Raw genomic sequence first — 27,450 nt, forward strand, 5'->3', positions numbered from 1 at the left:
TGTAATACCGTCACATGATGTTACTAATTCATATGCTATAGTATTGATAGATAACACATAATGAATAGGCATAATTGCTCTAATATCTCCTGAAACTACGGTCAAATCTCACATTGCCCCCCGAAATTTAAAGTGACCCACTTTGCTCCCTTGACCGATGTTTTACGTCTCACTTTGCCCCACACCGTCAAGTACGTCAAATAATCCGTTAAAAATGCTGACATGGCATAAGTGGGACCTTCTCTCTCTCTCTCTCTCTCTCTCTCTCTCTCTCTCTCTCTCTCTCTCTCTCCATGCTTCTAGCCCCACTCGATAGCCAATCTGTTGGCGAGTCCTTACTTAGTTAGGATTTTGGTTCCTTATTTCATTAGAATTTTGGATACTTACCAATTATTATTTAGTCTTATTGTAATTTATATTTATTTTCTATTGTAATTTAGATTTATTTCCTATTTTATTTAGGGTTGTACTTATATAAATACCTCCATATTAGAGAAAAATAAAAATATGAGCGAATCTGAGCATAACTAAATATTTGCCCTACTTTGTTTGACTTGGTATAAGAGCCTGGGTTTTCTTGTGACCTGTGTTTGCGTTCTCCTTGCAATTTAAGTGCTCTCCTCCCCTCCTCTTCAAGGGGGGGAGGGGGAGTGAAAAGGATATGTTTATTGACGTATCCCCATTAACTTGACATATTCCCATGAAGATGTTGCTTATTTCTTGACTCCGACGACCTCTTCTCTTCAGGGGGAGAGGATGAGTGAAGAGAAGTTGTCTGTGTGAATTAGCTAAAATTGATTTGGAAGAACTGTTGTTGTTGCTATTGTCGTTGCCGTTACCTCTACTACTGTCGTTGATGTTACCGGTGCCGCTATTGTTGCCGTTGATGTTGCCGTTGTTATGGTCATTGCCGATGATGTTACTGTGTTTTGATCTGTCTCTACCCTAACCCTAGAGACTACCTATTTCTGTTGCACTATACATCTAGCTTATAATCCTAGTATGCCGCCGTCTACCTTGCTACCGTCATCGCTGCCTACCTTGCTATTGTTGCCGCTGCTCATCTATTCTGCTGCAATTTAACCACCTATCTGCCATGGCTGATTGTGCTACATCTCAGTGTTAGTCAGTGCATGTTTCTCAAGTACCATTGATCATATGGCTCCATCGACCCCTTCCCTTCAGGGGGAGAAGGGGAGTGAAGAGAAGTTGTCTCTGCTGTTGTTGGTGCCAATGCCTTGTATTGCTGTTGATGATGCCTGTTATGTCTCTGCCTTGTTGCTCCTGCTTGTTATGGTGCCAGTATTGTTGCTCATGCCTTTGCTGGTGTGTTTGCCTTGCCTTACCCTATTTTTTAGGGTTTGGTTTCTGCCTTATCTTCTGCCGTGCTCACAGGGCTTCTGTGTTCTGCCTTATCTGCTGCCGTGCTCACAGGGTTTCTGTGTTATGCTATCTGCCTTATCTTCTGCCATGCTCACATGGCTTCTGTGTTCTGCCTTATCTATTGTCGTGCTCGCATGGCTTCTGTGTTCTGCCTTATCTGCTGCCGTGCTCACAGGGTTTCTGTGTTCTGCTATGTGCCCTATTTTTTAGGGTTTGCTCTTGTGTTTCCGCTGCGAACTTTGCTTTAGTTTGTCACTTGTTTCACTCATGGTTGACGAAAAGACCTTCTCTACAATTGGTGCTTCTCAAGTATGGTGTTCTGTGACTCGCTTGTCAAGTTGGACGTGCGAAATATCTTTGCCCAACTTGAGGGGGAGTGTTGGCGAGTCCTTACTTAGTTAGGATTTTGGTTCCTTATTTCATTAGAATTTTGGTTACTTATCAATTATTATTTAGTCTTATTGTAATTTATATTTATTTTCTATTGTAATTTAGATTTATTTCCTATTTTATTTAGGGCTGTACTTATATAAATACCTCCATATTGGAGAAGAATAAAAATATGAGCGTATCTTAGCATAACTGAATATTTACCCTACTTTGTTTGACACAATCTAACCCCATCTTCATATCGCTGCACATAAAATGAATATGATGATGTTTTCAATTTTTTTCCCTTGAAGAGAAACCCAAAACTTCCCATCATTGAGCCCTTCATAATTTGTTTAGATTCATTAATTCAAAAACTAACGGAGAGCTATTGAGGATGGGTCTAGATCCGATATAAAGACAAATTGCGGTCGTGTGGGTGTCGTGAGAAATTGCAGGGAGGGTGGGTGGGGTATGTGAGGTCAGTGGCTGGAGCCTGGGGGTAGTGGAGTGGCTGCGGAAAGGTCTTGGTGTTGCTGGGTCTTCCAAATGGTTTTGAAGAGGTAAGGGGTGTGACAGTGAGGGAAGGGTGGCTGGTGGGTTGGCTATGAAGATGGGGTTCTGCTAGGGGCGGCTGGGATATCAAGATGGGGCTGGGAAGGATGGAGAGAGGGGAGAGAGAGGAGAGAAGGGAGAGAATTTTTTTAAAAACATTTTTCAAAAGAAAATATATTTTTTTTAACACATGGCGCTTATGTGTCATATATCTCAACAAAATAGTGGGTTCCACTTATGCCACATCAGCACTTTTAACCGATTATTTGACGAATTTAACAATGGAGGGTAAAGTGAGACATTAAACATCAGTCAAGGGAGTAAAGTGGGTCACTTTAAGTTTCGGGGAGCAATATGAGATTTGACCATAGTTCATGAGGGGGATTAGAGCAATTAAGCCTAATGAATATATCATGAACTTAGATTATACACGTATTATAATATAAGTGAATGATACTACAATGTGGCGGGTGTGACCCTCACATCATTTTCGCACTTATATATATATACATATATATGCATTATTATCCTTTAAAAAAAAAATACAAAATGGCTATTAGCTCTACGCATTAATTAAGGATGGGGAGAAGAATGCCAAACCAAATGCATGAGATATGCATGATCCCTCCATCACATGTTGAACTCTCCACGTTTATTCCTCTCTCTCTCTCTCTCTCTCTCATTTAGAGGTTGAGTATCTTGTGGAATCTTTCCTTACGTGCATGGGACTTTCTCCCATATATCTTCTCTAAACCTGTAAACTGCAGTACCACATGTCATTAGCTAAAGGCTCCACGTGTGTCCTAGCGCAGCATTTTGTTATGAGACGCCATGTCTTTTTAAGAGTGGTGCTAAATGAACCCTAAAAATAACTGAGTACACCCTACTATCAAACTATTTATTAAATTACTAATTTATCCTAATATAAAATTACCAAAAAGGATATTTTGAATTATGAAATAAATGTAATTTTAATAAGTACACCCTACTCACCATATTCAACTCTACTCAAACATAAACGAAAAACCATACTTCAAAAACTCTGTTATTTCCTTTTATTGACAATAAAAAGATTAAAAAACCTCCAAATACCAAGCGAGTTCATACGTGCTTACTTGGAATTGAAACTGGAATTCGGTAATTGTGTATTGAAATTCTAAAAAATTGAAGAAAAAACCAAATTCAATTTGGGTGAAAACTAAGCAAATAAAGATTGAAACTTTTGGGATTTGAGTTGAAGAATCTGCTTAACTGGGAAAAATAGATAGAAACCCTATTCCATTATGTGGTTGAGCAAGGTACATGTGCTAATTCATTCAAACTCGAATAAGGGAAAGTGATGTAGAGAGAATTCAAACTCGAACCCGGTAAACATCATTTATTCAATAAAAGAACCACATGGCAATGGCGAATAATAAATCACAGAGAAAACAAGGGGCTTTCTACTGCCTTTGAATCAAAGCTCAGCCATGATATCCGAATAATTTAGTATGCCACTTAACTTTGATGAATGTTGTTACCAGATTCAAATGGGTTTGCTGCTATGTAATAGAGTGGATTAGGGTGTATCCGGGGTATTTTTGGTAATTAAATAGGGTGTACTTAGTTAATTTTACATTTTGATTTAAATATTAGGGTATACTTAGATCATAGGGTGTACTCAGTTAATTTTAGGGTTCGTTTAGCAGCACTCCTTTTTAATCACACAAGCCTTCTTCAAATGCATTGATTTGACAAACTCAAAAACAAATTTTTTTAGAAGTGTTCTAACTTCTACCCTCAAATTTCAATTAACAGGTTTCAGGTTTGCCTACCTGCCGACCTACCTTGGTGAAGCATCGACGCCCCCTAAAGCCATTCCCATATTTCACGACCTAATCTAGTTATGTCAGCTCAATGCTACTTTCCCTCTGCATGTTTGTTTAAATGTCGGTTAAGCCCTTACGTTAGGGGAGAAAATACATAGAATGGAAAATTAAAAACAATTTCAAGTTTTAATTCTTCGTTTTCTCACTCATTTCTTCTTCAGGTGATCTCATCGTTATCTCATTTCTCTCATCTTATATTGGGGAAGAGGGGAATCGAACTTGAGACTTTAAATGCTCTTAACCATTGATGTACAAGCCTTGTGCCATCTTTTTTCCTCTTTAAATATATCTTTAACTAAAAGAAAATAACTACAAAGAAGAAAACAAAAACTCTACATAATGGAACGAGTCTTGCATCTTTGAACCTTTGTTTATGTCTATTATACATGCTTCTGATTTTCGAGACACCGACCAAACTTTTATGTGCTCCAAATCTAAGGAACAATGATGCAATGTGTATTGATGGAGGCAAAGTATTGATGTTTAGAAAATGAAACCAAATTTATTGTATCTTACAAATGGTGGCTCTCATGCATGGCAGTTTCTTGGGGACTATGGTTTCTCATTAATTAATTAGGTACATACACATCTACATACCAGAAAGTTGTACAAATTATGGCACATTTGCCAAATTGATGAAAGTAGATATACTCTAACAGATAATGCTTCGATTAAAATAGAAATTTTTTATTTCAGATTAAGCTCTCGCATGCTCACAACAACTTACAATAATGATCATGGAAATATTTAAGAAAAGAAGAACATCTACGAAAGAAAGAAGAAGCATTGATTGATTGATTGATTGATTGATGACGAAAATGTGACAATGATAGATTGCTAAACACACGATTAATTTGGGATTTGGTAGCAGCTGCATGACAAAGATAAATATATATAGCTTACTAGACATCAATTATTGAGTTTCAAAATTGTTGATAGGCCATGCAAACATCCAGAGGTGCCTCTATAAGGTGTGTACGTATACCCCCAAAACTTATAATTAACTTATTTATTTATTTATTTTATATAAGTTGTATAAATGAGAATTTCATCTTGAAGGGTACAATGGCTATTTTAATTGTAGGCTTGTAGCAGTGTTTTTTCGGCCTCCTTGATACTCCTCTATATAGGTTAACTGTAAGAAGAAAATATACATAAAGGCCAAAAGGAGAGGCCAAAGAGGGCTGTGTCAGATGCAAAAAAGGTCCTCAAGAAGGGAGGACTCTTCAGCAAATTTAGCCTTAAAGCTTGCAAACAAATTGGAGAAGTAACTCATCTCTTTCTCTCTCTCTCTCTCTCTCTCTCTCTCTCTCTCTCATGAAAATATTGGAGTTACGAAAAAGACAGCGTGAACTACAATCCTTAAACAGCCTTTAATAAAGCAGAGATATATTCAACAAACTAACTAGCTAGAAAGTTGAATAGCTAGCTCATTCAAGCCCTTCCTTGTTCTTTCTTTTAAGGTTCTTATAAGCAAGCCCCACAGTTGGGTTATGAATTCAAGATCATTATTAAATCTCTTCTTCACAAATTGGGAGCTAGCTCTTCTTCTTAACCTAGCTAAGATCGACATCGAATTTGTTGTTCCGATTAAAAGATCGACCTCAATATGTGGGCAAAACTTAAAGCTTCTTCAAAGATTGCAAAAGGTATGTTGTGTATGTTTTTGTTTAATTAATTTTTCGGTTGAAAGTTATATCTTCATCTTTTTTTTCCTCTACAATTTTGGATTTTTGGTTTTCAGGGAAAGAAGTGATAAGACAAGTTCAAAAAAGCTTCAATCTGAACGAGGAGTACCTCAGTGCATTTAGAACCAAATCATATGCAGACTTCTACAATAAGGCTCAATTGCTTGTAAACGAGCCATCATCTTCTTTTAGTTACAGCCATGATCACAAATTATCAGAAGTCCTCCTAGAACCTGGTCAAGAAGCCATACCTGGTATTCTTGAATCCGCGATTCTTTCCAAGGTGCCTGAATTGAAAGGCCTTATGCTCAACTACTTTGACATCAGTGCTGAGGCCTCAAAAATATGTAGCCACCTCTTAAAAAGCATTAAACGTATCCAATCCAACTACCGTGTCGTTCAACAAGCACTTGATAAATTCGAGGACTATTCCCCGAACAAAATCAAATCGATTGTTTCCGAGCTAAACTTGTTCATTCTCCAAAACAACATTAACCCATTTTCAAATCCTAATAACCATGACTTCGAGCTCATTCATGACAAGTACTCGTCGGTTTTGCACCACCTGAAGTCGATGAGAAAAAAGGTGTCGCGGAAGATTAAGCTCATCAAGTTTTTCAAAAAGGCTTCTGGGATTTGCATAACAGCAGCTTGTAGTTTGATTGCTATATCAGCTGTTGTTCTAGCCGTACATACTCTCACTGCCTTGCTCATGGGACCAGCTATCTTCAGCTTCCCATTTAAGCGCTTAAAGAAAAAGTTGAGTAGTATCCCGTTTTTGAGAAGTAGGATTCTTACCAAAGTCGGAGAGCAACTTGATGTAGCAGCCAAGGGGACTTATATTCTGAACAGGGATTTCGACACAATGAGCCGACTTGTGGCAAGGCTTCATGATGAGGTTGAACACAACAAGTCAATGATTCGGTTCTGCTTGGAGAGGAGAGAGGATAAGTTTTCGTTGCAAGTTGTGAAGGAGCTTAAGAAGAGTGACATTGGGTTCAGAAAGCAAGTGGAGGAGCTTCAAGAGCATGTGTATTTGTGTCTTGTGACTATCAATAGAGCTAGAGCTTTGGTTATCAAGGAGATGAAAAAATCTTGTGTAGACAATTGATTTTAGGAGTCTAGGAAGGTAGCTGTATAGAAGTCTTGTACAGCATAGTAATTCATTCTCTGTAAATTATACATAATTATACTATATACAAGAAGTATAAAGATCGAGAACGATCCTGGGTTTTGATTCCCTAAACCTTGTAGCTATTTGTTGGGGGTAAATGTTATTGACTATGTTTACAAGTTTTTTTTATGAAGTAGGGTAATTATTATTAATGTAGCCCGACATAATTATTATGGCTTTTTATGTGTTTATATACGTCCCTTTTTTTCCTTTTATCATTGAGGAGGGGAATTTCAAAATGCCTTTACTACTTGTGTAATTTGATGACCAGTATGGGCCCACCATTAAACCTTAATGGAGTGCCTAAATTGTCCACAATAAAATCACAGACAAAATAAATAAAATTATTTTCAGAATTAATCTTAACGTCGAATAATTTCGACATACGCCAACTGAAAATTATGCATAAATTTGGCACTAAAAAAATACCAATATGGTTGTTTGCGTAGCAAATTTGGCAAGCTACGATAAAAGTACCATGAGAAAAGGACAATGAAGCCAAATGCGGACAAGAATCGGCAAGACAACAACCACACAAGGACCAAAGGGGGACCACTAACATGTTCTTATCACGACCTCCACAGATTCTCGGCCCTTTCCCACATATTTCCGAACAACTGATTCAACTCCAATACAAAAAGATTGAACCAACATATTGATGTATGTATATCTTATATTTTATGAAGATGTTCGCATGTTAGTATAATGTGGACATTTAGTGCCCACTTGACTGGCTATCACTCAATACATGTGGATTTTAGAGAGGTACTTTGCATTATGAGAGTTTTCCATCTTTACATTGTGAGTGTTTCATTTATATTGTTATGGTTTGATTTTTTTAAGTTTTATTTATTTTTGATTGTTTTGAGTTTTCACTCTTATAGTTAGGATGCCTACGCTAGAGTTTCAATCATGCATGATCATTAATAGAGGAGTCCCAGATTGTCTTAATTTTGATATTAGATTGCTCTATTATTGTAATGGCTTTTTGTAGCTAGTTCCTTTTTGGACTGAATTATTAATATAATCCTGAAATTTCTGTATTAAAAAAAAGAAGAAAAAAAAAGAAGAAGGTATTCTACAATATTGTCAATAGGAGTGGTACACTTTATATATGTGTATATATGCTGATTTTTGGTTTAAATTCACAATGTAAAATTGGTCTTGCAATAGAATAGGAAGAAATTGTCAAATCTCTTGGTTGTCATAAACATCTTTTCAGTATTTATTGAAAAATAGTTTTTTTTTGTTTTGTTTTTTTTGAAGCAGGTGAAGAGAGAGAGTTGATAACTGAATTTTTTTAATTTTTTTTTTATATAAAGGGGAATGCTAGCAACCTTCTCTTTTGGACCTTCTTCCTTTCTACATGTGTCCCTCTTTTTATACTTAAAATAATATCATTAATAGATCATACAAGTTAGATTTTACTTTCCGAGTTTACCCTTATTATGAAATAAATAAATAAATAAATTTTTTTAGCACAGCCTCCCTTTCTCACTCACGTATCACGATCAGACTCAATCTCTCTCTCTCTCTCTCTCTCTCTTTTCACGATCAAACTCCCTCTCCCACCTCTCTCTCCTCTAGATCTGAGATTTGCTCCATCTCCCTCATATCTATCTCCTCCTCTTGGATCCTTATTTTCCTCATCTATCACATCTATCTTTGCCTCTATCTATGCTCGCTGCTCTCACCACCATGTTCCCGACGACTAGTGAACCGATCGGATTTTGTCACTAAGGATGTGCCAAGTGACGATGGGTGGCTGGTTGTTTATAATTTGTGATTGGGTGTGGCTGGAATCTCAATCTAGGGTTTAAAAATGAATGAAATTGGACTGTTTGGGGGAAATAAAATTGGGGAGGAAGTGATAAGTCGAAGAGGAACTAATTGTTGATGTAATATCGGCTCTGTTTCTTTGGATTAATTTGTATTTTTCATTTAGTTAGATTTTTGTTTCAAATCCTTACTGTTGATGTTGAAGCAAACATGGGAGTTTCATCATGAAAAGAGAGGGGAGGAGAGAGATAGTCTTAACGTGAAAAGAGAGAGAGGGAGGGAGTGCACAGCGTTTTTATTTTTTAATTTTTTATAAGGGTAAACTTGGAATGTAAAAGTCAATTAGTATGATATATTAATAATATTGTTTTAAGTATAAAAAGAGAGACACATGTCAAGAGAGAAAGGGAGAAGGTCCAAAAGAGAAGGTTAGATGGAAGTTTGCTAGCATTTCCCTTTATATAAATATGATGACAATGTAATGCTGAATAAGCTCTCTCTCTCTTCTGTCTTCACTCTGCTTCTCAACCACTCGCAAGTCACAACGGCAACACAACAAACCCAAGTAAGATAGGTCGTTCTCTCCAATCTGATTGCTTTGGTTTATAATTTCTGATGTGGGAAAGTTTCATTTCTCTTCATCTTACTTTGCTATATAAGATGTGGGTTAGTTTGAATTAGGAATTTGGATTGTCTAGAAATTTTTTCCTGATTGTGGGTTTTAATCTAGATTATGAAAAAACAAAGACATATATGAAATCTACAACATAAATAGATGAATTCTTGATTTTATGAAGCAGAATGGTTTTGGTATTGTTGAGATGGTCAAATGGTATATAGGTGGAGCTTTCTCTTGTCCATGTACTGATAGTCAACAATTGTAATATGAAAATTCAATCTTTCCCAAGTCCAAAGGTGGGCGGTGAAATGAGCAGATTTTTATGCTAATCAAATTCAGTATTTCCCATACAAAAATTCAACCTTCATTGTTTTGGCCCTTTATCTTCTTCCCAAGTTTTGTATGCTAGTCAAACACTTACCTTCTCATTCCTGTGATAGTTTCTTGTGCTAGTTGTTTTATTTTATCTCTATAATTGATTTCTTTTCTTTTCTTTCTGATACTGGTGTATAAAACAGAAAAGAACCGATGACTGATAACTCACAGGGAAAAAAATTATATTGAGTTTGGAGGTTTATCACTTCTCAGACTATTCCATCACTTAATTCAAAAGGGCAGGGCTGCCTGACTGGTGAAATTGATGGAGGGTTCGATCAGGTGTTCTGCCAACTACATCCCCCTCTCTCCAATCAGCTTCCTGGAGCGCTCGGCCATAGTCTACAGAGACAGGCCTTCTGTTGTATACGGAAGCATCCTCTACACTTGGAGAGAGACACTTGAACGATGCACCAGACTCGCTTCTGCTCTTTCCCAGCTCGGAATTTCTCGTGGAGATGTGGTTTGCAACAAACTACTTATCTTATGTTATTGTACAAGTTTTGCTCTGTTTGTTCCCATTATTGACTAGTTTGCAATTTGCATCTTCATTTTTTATGGTTTCAGTGGTTTGGTTTGTTTATTTGCTTTTTGTGTTTCCTTTGGGGGAAGTTTGGATTTGTGACATGTCCCAATATCCAATCAACATAGTGAGGGAGAGGAGGTTGGTTGTGATTATTTAAGTCCTGTGGTTCTCCTTGCTTTCAGATTTTGATGATGTTTTTGAGTCGTTACTACCATGTTCCGGCCACTTTGAACACATTTGTAGCTGAAGTAATTGAATTTTAAAGTTTCTCCTTTAAGAGTGATTCACCAAATCCATGTTTATTTTGGCCATCCTTCTGTATCTCCATGAGATTCAGTCTAGCCAATGATGTGCATGTCATGCTCACAGTGCAACACTTTTTTCTCCCTGAATTTCTTTTCTAATTACCCTCTTCTTCACATAAGGCTTGGGGTATATAAATCATTAAAACTATTGATTTCTTTTCTTTCTTAGATTTTACTCCTCTTTGCCTTATTCTTAAAGCACCAGTGCAGATTAATTCGTGATGTCCTTTTCCCACAGGTAGCTGCATTGGCTCCAAATATCCCAGCAATGTATGAGCTCCATTTCGGCGTTCCAATGGCTGGCGCAATTCTCTGTACACTTAATGTACGCCATGATTCACAAATGGTGTCAGTATTATTAAAACATTCTGATGCCAAATTCATTTTTGTAGACTACCAACTTTTCCATGTTGCTAAAGGAGCATTTGACATCCTGTCCAAGACTAGAACCAAGCTACCTGTTCTAGTCTTAATCCCAGAGAGTGATCAATGGTCCCCTGAGTTCTGCAACCCCATTTCTGGGAACTTGGAATATGAGAGCCTATTAGGAAGGGGAAAACTCGATTTTGAGATCCAACGGCCAAAAGACGAATGGGATCCAATTTCACTCAACTACACTTCAGGTACTACATCAAGCCCAAAAGGTGTCATTTATAGCCACAGAGGTGCCTATCTCAATTCGTTTGCAGCAGTTCTTCTCAATGAGATGCCCTCAATGCCTGTGTATTTATGGTGTGTGCCCATGTTTCATTGCAATGGCTGGTGCCTCACTTGGGCTGTGGCTGCTCAGGGTGGCACCAATATCTGCCAAAGAAATGTCACTGCAAAAGGAATATTTAGCTGTATTTCTCAGCACAAGGTGACCCACATGGGTGGTGCACCCACCATTTTAAACATGATTGTAAATGCACCAGAAAATGAGCGAAGGCCACTTCCGGGCAAGGTAATAGTCATGACTGGAGCTGCACCGCCACCAGCCCAGGTACTATTCAAAATGGAAGAACTAGGGTTCAATGTAACCCACGCATATGGTTTGACAGAAACTTATGGTCCTGGGACAGTTTGCAGTTGGAAACCTGAATGGGATTCCCTGCCTCGGGTTGAACAGGCAAAGATCAAGTCTAGACAGGGGTTGCAACATCTTGGCATGGAGGAACTCGATGTTAAAGATCCTGTGACCATGAAGAGTGTACCATCTGATGCAAAAACCATGGGTGAGGTTATGTTCAGGGGCAACACCGTGATGAATGGATACTTGAAAGATCATCAAGCAACAAGGGATGCATTTAAAGGTGGATGGTTTCGTAGTGGGGACTTGGGGGTGAAACACCAGGATGGTTACATAGAACTAAAGGACCGTTCGAAGGATATTATCATTTCTGGGGGCGAAAATATTAGCACAATTGAGGTGGAATCAGTGCTTTTTAGTCATCCAGATATTCTTGAGGCAGCTATTGTGGGAAGGCCTGATGAATATTGGGGGGAGACACCTTGTGCATTTGTGAAGTTGAAGGATGGCTGTAACACTGGTACAGAGGAGATTATTAAGTTTTGTAAGGATCGGTTACCCCACTATATGGCTCCTCGAACAGTTGTTTTTGAAGATCTGCCAAAGACTTCAACCGGGAAGGTGCAGAAGTTTGTATTGAGACAAAAGGCTAAGGCCATGGGAAGCCTTACCAAGAACACCATCAGCAAACTGTAAAGCCCCTTGTTGTAGCTGATGACTGTTTTATTTCAGAGACTGTTTCTTTCAAGTTGTAAGTAGGCGTTGTCAATTGCCATTTGTTCTGCTACTCCATCCACACTTTTATCCTGTGAAATTTAGTAATGGGAACTTGTAAGTGTGCCGCTTTTTAATTCCTCTTTTTACATTAATGCAGGAAAACTTTTGTCAGTTAAACCAGAAAATTTTAAGTTGGATTAAATTCATTCTGATCCAGAAAGAGTGTACCTAAATTCAGCAGAATTAATAACTCCAGTTAAGATCAAATACAAGAGGCTAAATTACATCTTTTAGGCCTCCCTTGTCGTCAATCAATTCTCTTCAAGCTAAACTTTGGGCCATGAAAACTCAACTTCACTGCACAATACGGTAGGTGTTCTAAAGCTTGTAAGAAGGTTTCAAATCCATGTAAACATATTGTTCATGACCAAAAACTATTATGTAATGCATAAACTGAAATTCGCTTAAAACTGCAAACAAAAATTTGTCTACAAACGCGTGCGTTTTACTTAAAGATAGTCCAGAACTAGGGTTGATTTTCGGAATGAAAATTCTATTTCAATTGTGTTCCAAAACAAATTCGGAATTTCAATATTCAGTCCAATTTGGAGAACTTTGAATTTTTGGAAAAATTTCAGAACATGCATATTTCGGAATTTTCCTGACAAATTTCAGAAACTAGTTAAAAAAATTTAAACATGACCAACCTTTTGAAGGGTTGAAATTGGCTCAAAATTGAAAACTCATACCGAAATCTCAAAAAACTACTATTTGCTAGTACTTAGATGTTTTTATCCTTTATGGAATAACTTGTCTATGTCTATTTTGTCATTAAATTATAATTAAAATTTGTAATTGTGTGTAGTTTAAAGCTGGAAACCCCAATATATTTCAAAATTCATAATTTTTCAGAATCTTGAATTACATTCCAATTCCTATACAATTTTTTTCAGGAATTTTCGGATGTCAAAATTAATTTGGACTTGCCAAAATTGGAAATTTTCGAGTCAGAATCAGCTGGAATTGGATTTTCCAATCCAACTTCACCCCTACCCAGAAGCATGTATATATAGCCATAGTTTTGATTTTGAAAGAATTCCCACTTCGAGTGGGATTGATTTCTCCATCAAATAACTGCAAAATTGAAAAAATTGAAATTAGCATTAAAAAATGAGGCTAACGACATATGTTCAGGGTGACTTTCGAAATGAGCCAGGGATTTCAATTTTGTCAATTTAGACCATAATGTTTTAATATTCGATTTTGTCAATTTAGACCATAATGTTTTAATATTCGATCAATTTATATATTCCGTGAATTTGACCATTTAATCTTATGTTAAGTTGATGACGTGTCCAGTGTTCTTATGTTAAACTAAGAAATGAATGAACATGATTCTCCAGTATCAAACAACACTTCAACAAAACTATTAACAATAGTCAACATAACTTCCACTTCCTCATTTCTCTGCCACCCAGTGAACACTCAAGTCTGCCCCTGAGTGCAATTTTTAGCAATATGCCCCGGCTGACTGCAAGTGTAACATACACGAGCACTGCGATTAATACAATCTCTAGCCATATGTCCAACTCCACCACAATGGTAACACTCCCCTAGCCCACCCTGTTGACAAGATGCAACTGTGATGTCTTCATACAGAGTTGTCGTTCTCTGTTTCTTTCTAATACCACCATGTTTACCAGAGTCATAGCTACTCTGAGATGATGTCTTCCCTTTGCCCTTATAGTCTCTTTGTTCATCCTGGTACAGTCTGTACGGCTCAATAGTATTCTCGACTGCCATGGCACAGTGTACCGCCTCAACTAAGGTCTTGTGTGTCTTGGCAACCACATACATGCCGATATGATAAGCCAATCCCTCCTCAAACCGACGAGCTGTCAACTCCTCATCCAACGCCGGTGCAAAACGAAGCAACTTTGAAAATCTGGACTCATATTCCCTTACAGTTAGGGACCCTTGTTTAAGTTCCAGGAACTCAAATTGTAGCTCATTTTTCACAACATCAGGAAAGTACTTATCATAAAAGAGAGCCTCAAACTCTTCCCAATCCATCTCGGTCTCATCCTTGGATTTGACCACAGTATCCCACCACACACGAGCCTCCTCCTGTAAGAGAAAAGCGGCTACCTTCCTCTTTTCCACACTTGTGATTTCAATTATACTAAAGCAGTTCTTCAGGTTACGAATCCAGTAATCCGCCATCATGAAATCACTCTCCCCAAAGAAATGTTGAGCTCCTAGTGCCTTGAGCTCAATGATCAATGCACACAATCGAGAATTAGCAACATGTTCAGGCGATGGAGGATCCCCAGAAGCAGGTTGAGCAACTCCATGTCCTCTGGCCTGTAAGAACTCAGCAAACAACTTTATCGTATGAACATCCAACTGTACAGGAGGCACAGGTGTTGCCCCATGCGAAACTTCCGGCTCCTGCTCAAAATCTTCTGGAACCTCTGAAACAACCTCTGGCTGTGGTAAAGCTCCGGCTCTACTTCTACCTCGGCGGCCTATGCATCTTCCTCTTCCTCTTCCTTTTATTGGGCCCATTTCCTATCAGAAAACAAGGCCAACAGTTAATTAAACATTTGAATACCCACTCTCTGATAAACAAGCATTAAATTAAGACCACTTCAAGTTAAACAACAACAACAACAAAGAGACTCCTTCCACTGAAACTTAATACCTCACTTAGATCTAACAAAACCCGCTTCCTATAGCTCTCACGCAAACGTACCATCCATGGAGATTTTTTTTTCTTAAGCACAAACAAACCTGAGCACACCATAGATAAAAGACAAAAGTCACAATAAACAAAAGTCAATGAAACTATCGCAAATCTGAGCACACCCTCATGCTCAGGACATAGAGGACTACACACCGAGCCAAATACATAAATTCAACAGTACCCCACGGGCCTCCCCGCTGGTGGTTTGCCGGAGTAATTTTTGGACGACGAAAAACTTCAAATAACCAGTCATAGTTTATACCAAAATGAAGAACTTTAACGACTAAGAAACTTTGGTTGTTGGACCATACCTGAAAGATGGGCGGAAGTAACCCAAATCGCCGGTCAAACTCACAGTGACCGGAATTTTAAGAAATTTTGGAGCTAAAATCCGCAGCGAAAATTGGCAAATCGGAGTGGATGATCACTGATTGATGTAGAGGGGAATGATGAGAACATTTAGCAACAAAAATACCGGCAATCTGAGGTCGGACGAAGCTGGTATCTCGCCGAGAAATACCCCCTCCGGCGAGCTCGCGTGAGAGAAAGAAGAAGAAGAGCCATAATGCGTAGAAGGGCGGGTATCAGAATTTCAGTCTCATGTTTCCCACTTTCCCAAGTACTCGTGGCAGGGGTGTTCTTGACGTGGCAAGTGAATTCACCCCCACATGTATAAAAATATAATTAACTATACTAATAATTAAAAATAATTAAAAATTAAAATAAATCAGAAAAAACAAACGTATTCCCCAAACCTTTGAGGCGATAAGAATTCATACGAGGGCAAAGTTGAAATTTTATATATAATTAAAGTGCTGTTATGATGAGTTAGCACATATTTGATATGACATGAATTAGAAGCACTAAAGTTTGCACGAGTCAGGACTCAGTCGCCCGTACAACTCTGTCTCATGTATGTCCATGTTCATTGAAATCCAGACAGTGAGAAGCTTCCTTAGCCCCCCCTCCCCTGTCTTTTGCTTCTGCAACAGAACCACCTCTCAACTCAAAGACCCGGAAATTTTCTTCAAGTTTGTTCCCTTTGTCTGTAGCAATTCTTCGACTTTTGTTGAGCACTTGAGTTGAGTTGAAGCGCCATATTTTCTTGGGCATCAAAATTCAGCAGCACCCATAAAATTGGTTTTTGTTTTTTGGATTCTTTGCTGAAAGTTCACTTTTCTTCAATTTGGTATTGCTTTTGGTATTTAAAGGCGGTTTAAACTTTCAAACTTTTGGCCACCAAACGTTCTGTGCTTTGACTGACTGGTAGTGGTGGGTCAATTTACAGTTAGCAAGTAGAGCTGTCAATGATCCGCGTATGCAACAGCTAAGTTTCAATAATTTAGACTCTGTGTGGAGCTGTTTAAGTTTTTTGAAATTGAGGGACTGGTGGGTCTTGGTTGTTGGTTGGGCTTTCTTGGTTTCTCAGCTCTTCTCTCTGTGTTGAACTTGAGGTTCTGGATATTGGGAAGTGATATTAAAGGGTTTGAGGGTTGTTGTTTTGGTGTGTCTTTTGTTGTTGTTTGTCTTTATTAACATCCTCAACAGCAATTTCAGTAGATTCATTTTGGTACTGGGAACTGAATTGTAAGTTATTGCAGTTGCGATTAGGTGGTGGTTTTGGTTGATGTTGATATTGCCTCATGCTTTCAGATTCACTTTTTAGTGAATTCAAGAATTTGGATATTAGGAACTGAAACTAAGGTTGTTGGAGTTGTGGTTTCGTGGATTTCGATTGCTCAAGCCTTGCACTAGACGAAATGGGGAGTAATGGGGTTGACCATCCCTTGAAAGATTTGGAAGAGGAAAGTGTTAGCAGCCAAGAACAGAGTAGGGATTTTCAGTACGCTTGTGGAATTTATTATAAGTCACTAGAAATGGATAATAAAATAAGTCTTCAAATGAACAATTTGGATGCAGGTTCTTTTCGGGAGGAGAGGAATCAGAAGATAAATTCTTCTCGGCACACTTCGGTTTTAGAGATTTTTCAGTCAAAAGAGATCAATGTTGGTTCTTCACCTCAGAGAGGTTAGTGCCCGCGTAGTCTGAGTTATTATTGCTTTTCTAGTTTGTTATGCATTGAAGGACTTAAAATGAAGCTTTTTCCGGGAAGAGAGTTGATCAGCTTCTTTCTCTTTAGTGTGAACTATATGCTTCTAATCATTTCTAGACAATATGGAATTATTTTTATTTGGCCGAGAAAATTGATATTATCTCTTCATAACCAGAGTTTGTTAATTTATTTGTCTATACAATGGGAAAACGAAAACCAACAAAAGCAGCTATACCTTTGTAGTTATTACTGTATGTTTATCTATAGTTTAGTAATCAGAAATTACTTTGTGAAGTTCCTTCTAGATGAAATATAGATGCCCAGATTGAAGTGGTAGAGCAAAACCGAAAAAGAAACAAAAAGTAAAACTTTATGTGGTCTAAATCGTGGAAACAACTCAGACCATAAAATTGAGGGTTTTATATGATTATATCCACCATTATTGTTGTGGCCAAACCTATTACTAAGCTTGTAATTGGATCGTAGGATGACATGAATCTTATTATGATCCCATTAGTTGGATAGTCTGATTATGATCTGAACCGATAACCCAATTAGTAGGATGATATGATCTGAACCGTTAGTCCAATTAGTAGGATGATATGATCATACTGACCCCCAATGTTGCTGGACTTTAACAGCATATTAGAACACCTTTACCATATGTTGTTCTGTTGTTTTAGTGTTTATTGGATATATGCTCACTGATACCTAAGCATATGTTAATGAAGGCTTGGACCATTACATCACTGCACCTATTGGCACTCCCAAAGGTTTACTAATTGAGGATCATGAGATTAAATTCTCTAGATCCATGACTGAGAAGAAGGGAATTCCCAGGCATGACTTCAAGCTGGATAGACTGTCAGAGCGTGAAAAGGTAGATACCATCATCTGCATGAGCTAGTTCATTGCCATACTCATGTTTGCTTATAACTTTTTCTTTGTCTAGCTGCAGAAGGTACAAGAGATGTGCATTATTCATTACAAACATGCTTGTTTGGGCTAGTTTCATTCATGCAACTGCAACTTAATGCTGAATGTTGTTCCCTAATTTCATTTGCAAAGCATGAGTGTCCGACATAGTCCCTGTCTTACAGTATCTTATACTGTTTCCAGACCTGCTGATTAAATAAGAATAATGACATAAATTGAGTTATATCACTGCTAAATAATTTAGTGGCTCCAACCACTGAGTCTGCTAGTTATCCTCCATCCTCCAGATCAGCATTAACAAAAAATTTAAATGTAGATGGTTTTATTTACTCTTGGTACGTTTTTGTGGTTCATTCTCCTCTTGGTTGATCATTATTTTTGTTTTTCGTTTGCAGAAAAAATTAATTGTTGAGATGGTCAAGATACAAAATGATGGAACAGTAGAAGTTGATTTAGAAAAAAGTGCACCTGTTGCCTCTGAGTTGTTAGAGCTCCAGAGTATTGAAGATGTGCCTGTCAATCTTGATAATATGACTTCCAGTACTACCAAGTCAATTCCAAGGTTGAAAATTGCCATACTTGTGGTCGGAACAAGAGGAGATGTACAGCCTTTTCTGGCTATGGCGAAGAGATTTCAGGCATGTCTAACATAACTGGATGACTTTGTTTTGAATAGCTTGCTTTTGATGCCACTGATTTCTTTGTATTTTCGTAGGTATTTGTAGTTTAAATATCATGATATGTCTTCAGTGTGAAAGAATTCCTTCAAAATCAACATTTCATCAATCCAGATTACATTTAAGATCCATGTAACCTTATATGATGATCCATGTAACCTTGGCATTCAGTCTGTACTTGTAATACAAATTTTTATTATACAGATGTTATGCAGATTCTACTTGATGTAGTGGTTCTTAAGCAAGTGCAGATATTGTTGATATCTTTATGGTTAGGTGTTGTTTTGTTGGTCCAATGATTGCATTCTGAAGCTTAGTTTTGTACCACTGTTGTGATATGTAGCGTCTCAAAGTTTTGGGCTAAAATGATGTGGATGGTTAATAATTGTAACGTTGTCCTTGCCATAAAATAATGTACGGTACCTACCTTACTGTCTACATTTATTTTCTCTATGGTTTAATGATTTTAGATGGTTTGATGTTTTCTTGCAGGAGTTTGGCCATCATGTTAGGCTGGCAACTCATGCTAACTTCAGTGCTTTTGTAAAGTCGGCTGGTGTAGACTTTTATCCTTTGGGTGGTGATCCTCGTGTTTTGGCAGGATGTAAGAGGTCCCTAATGTTAAAAATACTTTTTTGATAATATATTGCAAATTATCTTATTTTTGTGGTGATATTGTTGGTAGATTCACTTCCTGTGTCCCTGTCTATTTTGCCTGATATTTGGTCAGTTCTACCATGCGATTCTTTAGAGGTGTGACAGAAGCATTAATAATTTTCTGGCTCATGCTCCCTCTCCCTCTCTCCATAATTTCTTATCAAAGTCAATCTGTAAGAGTTTGTGTGAAACTCGAGTTAAATATTTGATTGTTGACTGCTTTAGAATTACTAACTTCTATATTTTTTTAGCCAAAATTGAAGATTTTCCATTGCTAGGACTTTAAATTGAAGGACAATCTTTAACATGTCTAAATATATTTAATGTTATCACATCCTCCCCACAAGTTCTTTATTGAATAACTGAAATTCAGTGCCCTTTAATTTTAGATATGGCCAGAAACAAAGGTCTCATTCCATCCGGGCCAGCAGAAATATCTATACAAAGAAAGCAACTGAAGGCAATTATTGAATCTCTTCTTCCAGCCTGCACAGAACCAGATATAGAAACTGGTGTGCCTTTTAAGGCACAGGCAATTATTGCAAACCCTCCTGCTTATGGTGAGTTCTCACAAGTGGAATATTTAATGTCACTTCAATTGAGTTATATTTTCTTTAAGTCAGTATGTATTGCTGTCTACGCCAGGGTTTTAGAATGAACTTCCATGGACAATAGATTAGAAAGTTGTGTTCGTAGCTTATGATTTGGTCCTGTGTTTTTCTCTAAATGTTGTGTTGCTTGTGTAAATCTTAACATTTCGTTTCAGATTTCTTGCATCTTACCTCATCTTTTATTACCGGACCATGCCATTCTAATCAAGTTTAATTGAAACTCTAGACCCTCCCTTGTAGTGTATATATTGGGTGCAGGGTCCTATCGAGCTTGAAATCAGAATAGCTTCCCCATTGATCTAGGAGAATAGCACAGTGGTTGGATTGGAAGCCATGCACTGAAATATAGACTTAGTAACAGATGGTTGTAAACATATTGGGCCTGGCCTAGTTACAACTTGGAAGTATAATTATTTATTGGAGAATACGACCTTATTTCTAGTGCAGATTTTAAGAGTAAATAGATATGTCTCCATGGTTGCTAATTCCTTAAAGTCAAATAGTTTTGGTGGAATATGTTGTCTCTTTGTAGATCTGCCAAGTAAAGAGAAAAATGTGAGGAGAGAGGAACTTAGTCTTAACCTTATCCTCCTGTTATATAAGAATATATGAACATATTCCTAACCACTTCTTTTCTTGCAGGACACGCTCATGTTGCTGAAGCTCTTGGAGTACCCCTTCATATTTTCTTCACAATGCCATGGACGTGAGTTTTGACCAGTTCTTTTCTTGCATTCTTTTGATACAGAAAAAACACCGTTTATAAATTGAATGTTCTTTGACAAATTGTGAAACATAAATCTTGGATAATTTTCAGGTGAGTGTTTGCATTAATATATATATATATATATATATATATATATATATATATATATATATATCCCCAGTCTGCTTTCCAATGATTGGAACCGCCCATTTCTTAGGTTCTCTTCTAGGAATCATCCGTGCAAAAGATCAGCCAAACAGAAAATTGTTTAGCCATTTGATTGCAATCAAAGTAATTTTGGTTTTAGCTGACAGATTGTTTGAAAAATTTAGATGACCAAACAGTTACCGGTTTGGTGAGTTTTTACATGGATGATGCTTAAAGAGCGACCCAAGCAATGGACCTTTCTAATCATTGAATTGCATTTCAGGGTGACCCGAGAGAGGATGTTCACATGTATCTTAAAATGCAAACATCCTCACTTTAAGGGCTGACATATGTATATTGCAAGCATGTATCATGTCAACTTTTACTTCTCCTGAAGAATCTATATTTCTGAACTAGAGTGATGCTTAGAATAATTCGTACTAAGTCAACAATAAGATGGCCCAGTTTCACTTGTTTACACGTGTCTTGTATACATGAGTAGATTAATAATATCCATGTGTATGTGTCTCAAGTAATGTTCTCTTGGAAGACAATCTGACATGTTGTGTTTGACTGTCAATCTTCTAGACCACTCATTCAAACAAGAATCCACTTGAGAAGTTGTTCAAATTGACAGTAGGAAAATATGGTAGACTGTTTAATTAGAGAATGTTTCCCTATATATATATTCAGTACCATTCTAGTAAGAGGCTAAGAAAAGAGGCAACTCAGGATGTGATCGTAGATTGTTAGGTCCAGGATTAAAACACTTTCATGGATGGGATCAGAATGCTCCCATTTTGAGCCTTTTGATCTTCACCAGTGATAGATATCTAAGAGCCAGGATTACCTCCATAAGTTTCTTCCTTAGTTTAGATCTTAGAAAGTGTCAAGTCAAGTATATGCAAATATAATTACTTAATATATACCACCCAAAAGCACAAAAGGTTGGAAAAGACTTTCTCAGTCACATGGACTACATTGATATTTTAAGTTGACATGTATGAAATTACTCAAGAGATTCTAATTAATGAAGTTTAAATATTTTATGCTCTTATTTGTTATTATTTTTCCAGTAACATGTGAATACTGGCTTATTTCGATTGGAACTATTTTCTATGTTATGCCATCTTACCTATCTTTTCTATAGGCAGGCCTACTTATGAATTTCCTCATCCCCTGGCACGTGTACCTCAAAGTGCTGGTTATTGGGTATGCTCTTTGTTTAGTGTTCTATTTCTATTTATTTTATTGTCATATTTTTGAATTACTGAACTAACTTCATGACAAATTTATTCCCATTTGTCTTTGCCACATCCAGCTTTCATATATTGTTGTGGATTTGCTGATATGGTGGGGCATTAGGGGATATATTAATGACTTCAGAAAAAAGAAGTTGAAGCTTGCTCCTATTGCATACTTCAGCACATACCATGGATCAATATCTCATTTGCCAACGGGCTATATGTGGAGTCCTCATGTTGTGCCAAAGCCAAGTGGTAAGTCATTGTGTTAGTCACTGCCAGTGTGAATGTATGCTATGTTTATGCTATATTTGAAAGTTTAATGGAGTTCGTCTCAATGTGAATATAACAGCTGTCATTTGACACCTTCCACTGTCTTAGTCACTGCCAGTGTCAATGTATGCAATGTTTATGCTATGTTTGTTGGAAGGTTTGACAATGTATAAAACTTGCAGATTGGGGACCTCTTGTGGATGTTGTTGGTTATTGTTTCCTAAACCTTGGGTCAAAGCATCAACCTCAAGATGAGTTTGTTCAATGGATTCAAAAAGGGTCGAAACCTATATATATTGGCTTCGGAAGCATGGTATGTGATCTCATGTATGAAGTGATTCAAGTTGTAGTGTGTATTCCTTTTTTATGTTTTATTCATAAATTTTCTTCTGTTAGTTTCTTGTCAATTTTTACCTTCAAAAGTATCACAATTAGAAGAGAGGCTCTTATACTCTAAAAAGATATAAGCTCTTGTACATGATGCTTTGCTCCAACAGAGAGAAAGGATACATGCATTGTTATAATCAAATCTTATATTAAATTTGGAAGGACTGGTGGGAATTAGCCTTGTTCCTAGAAAATGGACGGTTATCTCGTCTAATATTGTATGCATCTTCTGTTAACGAAGTTCCAAGGGCTCTTTGTGTAGCTTGACACAACCATACTAATTAATTTCCAAAAATGATAATGTTCCTACCTTTGCATATAGTGTAGACTTGAATTTTCTACCTATGGATATTTCTGCCCTTACCTGGAATCTGGATGATAATTTATGGCCATAATAAAGTCTATTTTTCTTCTGAAGAGGGAGGCGGGATATGTGTAGGCTGATGGCTTTTTTTGTGCCGTTTTAGTACTTTGATATCCATCTTTCTTTCTGTAAACCTTTTAATTCTTTCATGATTCACATTCGTGGCTGATAAAATCACGTTTTCATCATGACTTTTGAAAATACTAAAATCTGAAACTTCACCTGTTGCTTGTTAAGCCACTTGAGGATCCCAAGAAAACTACGGAGATTATATTGGAGGCGTTGAAAGATACAGGACAGAGAGGAATAATTGACAGAGGTTGGGGGGACCTGGGGAATTGTAAGTGTCTACTCTTTTTCCAATAAAATTTCATGCTTTAATCTGATATTCCTTGGAAATTCCACTGTATTTTATAGTTCTTTACATATTACCAGCTTTGGTTTTCCAATTAGTGTCCATGTTGATATAGAACTGGACTATATCGCCGTTATAGTTGGAATCATTTCCTCTCTTTTTTAATTAATTTATGTTGCATCTTTTGGTAAGAAACATTAGGGTTAATAAAGGTTACATCTTTTGGGACGATACTTTTGTAAGATTTGGAATTTGATTAGGGTCACAATAGCATTAAAGTTAGCAGGTCTGTAAACTGTACTGTTCACATATGCTTTCTCTTAGACATGTGCTCTCTCTCTCTCTCTCATTTTTTAATTTCCTTTGTTGGTTTTGAATGCCAATTTGACTATTCATGTTAGTTTTTGTATTTTCTGTCCAATTACATGTTTGTTGTAATGGGTACGTCAAAGATTGTTCCCATAGTTTATTGGTTTATATAATGCCTATTGTTTACATATGGTTGCCCTCGGACATACATACATACATACTCTCTCTCTCTCTCTCTCTCTCTCCCATTTGTTTGTATTTCCTTTTTGTGTTTCGAATTTCAATTGATTATTCATGTTACTTTTCATATTTCCTATCAAATTACATGTTTGAATTAACGGTATTTTTACCCCAAAAAAGAAAGGAAAAGGACAATCAGTTGTAGTCGCTTGTTTTGCATTAATGATAAAGCATCTGATATGCTTTCGTCTAATTTGATTTCCATGTTGCAGTTACAGAAGCATCTGATAATGTTTTCCTATTGGAGGACTGTCCTCACGATTGGCTGTTTCCTCAATGTTCAGCAGTAGTGAGTTGCATTTTATTTTATTTTTAAGTTTGAGGGACCTTTTAGATGTAGGTGAATTTTTTAAATTTTTTGACCAAAAAAAAAAAGTTGCTTTTATTATTTTTTTTCTTTAAGAAATTGTTAGTTTTTAGTCTAGAGATGAGTAATAGGTTTCACTTTTTGTTCTTTTTTAACTAATTATTACTCCTGTAACCTTTAGAGAAACTGGAAAATTTCTAAGTGGCATACAGTAACATACTGTGGGTAAATCAATTGAGAAAAAAATTGTAGAGATTGATTATTACTGCATGTTTTTGTTAAATATCTATTGTTTAGAGTTTGGGGATGGTCAGCTAACTTGAAGCTATACTACCACAAATATGCAGGTTCATCACGGTGGTGCTGGGACCACAGCTACAGGATTGAGAGCTGGGGTATGATTCTTTTCAGTCAGTGTGGTTTTTCTAATATCCATGATTTCTGGGATAATGGATGCATTATCTTTTCATGTTTCTGAGACTTTTTGGCATCAACCCACCTGGCCTGTGGCTGAGGTGGTAAGGGTGGGGTCGTTTCTTGATTCAAATCTTGCCAAGCCGAAAAAGAAAAGAAAGTATTTTGTGATCAATGTTTTGAAGAGTACTTTGAATGAGTCAACACATTATGTGATACAAGATAACTTTTAGTCACACAATATGTTACACAACTTTCTTAAATTCCGTTATTTGTTTTTATGAGTTACTGTGCATAGCTCTCTCAAGTCAACTTATTATTGTAAATCCCTTTAATCTATGCTTAATTATTGTATATTTACTAGTTTAGTCTTTGTAAGATTTAACGGATCCTCCACTTAAGAAGAATATATTAAGAAAATTCACAAAATCTTCATGGTATTAGTGCAAGTCATCCATGTGTTGGGCCTAATGGCCACACGTGCTCCCACACATGTTGGGCCTAAGTTGTCCACATTTTTGGCTTGAATGCGACACACACGTGAGGGGCTTGTTAAGACTATCATCCAACAAGGGTAAATGGAAGCCTTGCACAGTAGTTTAGAAGATCTTAGGTGTCTCCATCCATTGCCATGTGGTATTGGGTTGGATAATAGTCTCAACGATCTATGACAATTAAAGCTATTTTAACCTGTTAGATTTATTTATTTATTTATTATTTGAAGGGAGTTGAAACTTGTTGGAGATTATCTAACAGCGCTATTTTACCATGTACAGTGTCCAACAACCATAGTGCCATTCTTTGGAGATCAGTTCTTCTGGGGTGAGAGGATACATGAGAAAGGCTTGGGGCCTGCACCAATACCTATTTCTCAGCTGAGTGTCGAGAGCCTTTCAAATGCTATCAGATTCATGCTGGAGCCAGAGGTATTTCTAATTTCTGTTCCTGCCTATTTTATCTAGAAAACATGTTAGCTTGAAAATGATTTATCATCTGAATGAAGAAATTGACAGGTGCAGTACAATATGGAAATATTTTTACTATTTTTACTCTTATGGCATTCATTATTCTAGTCATTTTTTCAAAAGTTGTGACCACTTAAGATTGCTTTTCATCCCTAAGATTTCTTAATTCTTTTTGAATCAAATACAACCTAGCTATAGATTTTATTCATGAAGAAATTACACATGCATGAGAGATTGAGTGTGTGTTTTTTAGGTGTCACAACCACTGGACCCTGAACAGATTAAACTGTTAAAGAATGAGTTAACAATGTACATCGAGCTAACACGAATCTTCATGTATTGCCCCATCCTGCACGTGAGGAGGCTTATTATGTAGGTGCAGCCTCACCTGACACTATATTAGACAACAAATAAACCACTAGAGCTTAAGCAATGGGACAAAGAATGCATATCAAAGATGTTTTCGCAATGTTTTGCTCATTTCAACTTGAATTATAGTTTCTTAACTAAAAATACATAGCTCCCTTGTACTTATGTATATTATTTGGGTGAAGATGATTGCTTTTAAAAATACAAAAACAGAGTCTGATCATAATCTTATTTTCTTTCTTTTGTTTCCACAATCCCAAAATGAGTCACTTGTTTAAGTTTCACATTTACGAATAAGAACTACGTTATGTGAGCATAACAAAAGATTTCTTTAAACTTGAGTATTTTCTGTCCACATCACACATGATGCATTGTCTACCTGCTTGAACAGTTGCTTACATAAACAACTGGAGAATATTACCAAATTGAAATGACATTTAGAGATTCTAGAGATGTGCACGTATGTTTCATTGTATTGTAAATTAAGGAAGAAGATCCTAAGGCTGTAAACTCCCAGAATACGAAAATGGAAGAAAGCATTCTATTGTTATTTTACAGTTGTTCTTGCATCTTGCAATTTAAATGTAGTGTCTTGAAGTCAAAGAATATGTGAAATTATGTGGCTATACTTTGAGCAGTAGTAGCATTAGTTGATAAGAGGTCATGTGGTTACTATGAAAATATTGCAGCAACATAGCAACAAATGCACATAGCAACACCATGCATTTGTTCTAACCAGGACTTTAATCATCCTAGGTTAAATCTCGGGTACTAGAAATAGCGAAGTTGATAGAGAATGAAGATGGTGTTGCTGCCGCAGTTAATGCGTTTCATCGGCAGTTACCTCCTGAGTTACCAATGCCAGCTTCATCTTCAGAGGAAGGTGAACTTCCAAACCCTTTGGTGTGGTTCTTTCTTCAACTTGAGAAGTGGTGCTGCCTGCCATGTGGTTTGTAGGATTCTTGCTGTGTCTTGTACTGTTGTACAGATATGTTTCTTCTTCTTTTTTTATAATTCTTTTTATAGTCATATCATTTTAATTTGGTGTTTCATTCATTTCATTCATGGCTTCCCTGTGTGGGTTTGATTGATAATATTGTTTACAAGCTAATGTAGGTTTCTCACAGCTTGTGCGACAGAATTAGATTGTTCCAAAATTCATTTTCAGTTAGTTAAACTGACAAAATGAGAATATAACTGTGCTTAATCAAGCGCAATTATTTAAATCAATTTTTTGGTTCCCAGTCTTTTATTATTTAATGAAGTTCGTGCTGTGTTAGTGTTGATTGACCTATGAAATATTAATACCGGGTCTTGCAAAAG

The 27,450-nt window shown here is 36.9% G+C and overlaps 4 protein-coding genes across 7 annotated transcripts; 3 read left to right on the top strand and 1 right to left on the bottom strand.

Annotated features, from left to right (window-relative positions):
- The first annotated feature begins 5,521 nt into the window (after positions 1-5,521).
- LOC110762127 (UPF0496 protein At1g20180-like) lies at positions 5,522-7,170 on the top strand. Its single transcript, XM_021964731.2, has 2 exons — positions 5,522-5,824; positions 5,920-7,170. Exons 1-2 carry the CDS (start codon positions 5,785-5,787, stop codon positions 6,972-6,974), a joined length of 1,095 nt encoding a protein of 364 aa, XP_021820423.2. The 5' UTR covers positions 5,522-5,784; the 3' UTR covers positions 6,975-7,170.
- A 1,359-nt stretch (positions 7,171-8,529) lies between these two features.
- LOC110762124 (butanoate--CoA ligase AAE1-like) lies at positions 8,530-12,501 on the top strand. Of its 2 annotated transcripts, none has more exons than XM_021964728.2 (3): positions 8,530-9,390; positions 9,954-10,273; positions 10,880-12,501. In XM_021964728.2, exons 2-3 carry the CDS (start codon positions 10,076-10,078, stop codon positions 12,344-12,346), a joined length of 1,665 nt encoding a protein of 554 aa, XP_021820420.1. In that variant the 5' UTR covers positions 8,530-9,390; positions 9,954-10,075; the 3' UTR covers positions 12,347-12,501. The 2 variants fall into 2 exon arrangements, with proteins under 2 accessions (XP_021820420.1, XP_021820419.1); XM_021964727.2 differs by having other exon boundaries at positions 8,530-9,381.
- Positions 12,502-13,762: 1,261 nt separating this feature from the next.
- LOC110762125 (uncharacterized) lies at positions 13,763-15,903 on the bottom strand. Of its 2 annotated transcripts, XM_021964729.2 has the most exons (3): positions 15,425-15,903; positions 15,072-15,160; positions 13,763-14,938 (listed from the first exon to the last, which is right to left on the bottom strand). In XM_021964729.2, the coding sequence occupies exons 2-3, from the start codon at positions 15,123-15,125 to the stop codon at positions 13,853-13,855; spliced, it is 1,140 nt and encodes a 379-aa protein (XP_021820421.1). In that variant the 5' UTR covers positions 15,126-15,160; positions 15,425-15,903; the 3' UTR covers positions 13,763-13,852. The 2 variants fall into 2 exon arrangements, with proteins under 2 accessions (XP_021820421.1, XP_021820422.1); XM_021964730.2 differs by lacking the exon at positions 15,072-15,160.
- A 53-nt stretch (positions 15,904-15,956) lies between these two features.
- UGT80B1 (UDP-Glycosyltransferase superfamily protein) lies at positions 15,957-27,411 on the top strand. Of its 2 annotated transcripts, XM_021964726.2 has the most exons (15): positions 15,962-16,943; positions 17,034-17,141; positions 17,898-18,046; positions 18,498-18,740; positions 19,272-19,383; positions 19,826-19,996; positions 20,690-20,753; positions 22,055-22,112; positions 22,222-22,399; positions 22,600-22,730; positions 23,406-23,508; positions 24,285-24,361; positions 24,727-24,774; positions 25,570-25,719; positions 26,884-27,411. In XM_021964726.2, exons 1-15 carry the CDS (start codon positions 16,874-16,876, stop codon positions 27,082-27,084), a joined length of 1,863 nt encoding a protein of 620 aa, XP_021820418.1. In that variant the 5' UTR covers positions 15,962-16,873; the 3' UTR covers positions 27,085-27,411. The 2 variants fall into 2 exon arrangements, with proteins under 2 accessions (XP_088101192.1, XP_021820418.1); XM_088245066.1 differs by having other exon boundaries at positions 15,957-17,141.
- Positions 27,412-27,450: the final 39 nt, after the last annotated feature.

The sequence above is a fragment of the Prunus avium genome, chromosome 8 (assembly GCF_965620075.1).
Source record: "Prunus avium chromosome 8, drPruAviu1.hap1.1, whole genome shotgun sequence".
NCBI classification, from domain to species: domain Eukaryota; kingdom Viridiplantae; phylum Streptophyta; class Magnoliopsida; order Rosales; family Rosaceae; genus Prunus; species Prunus avium.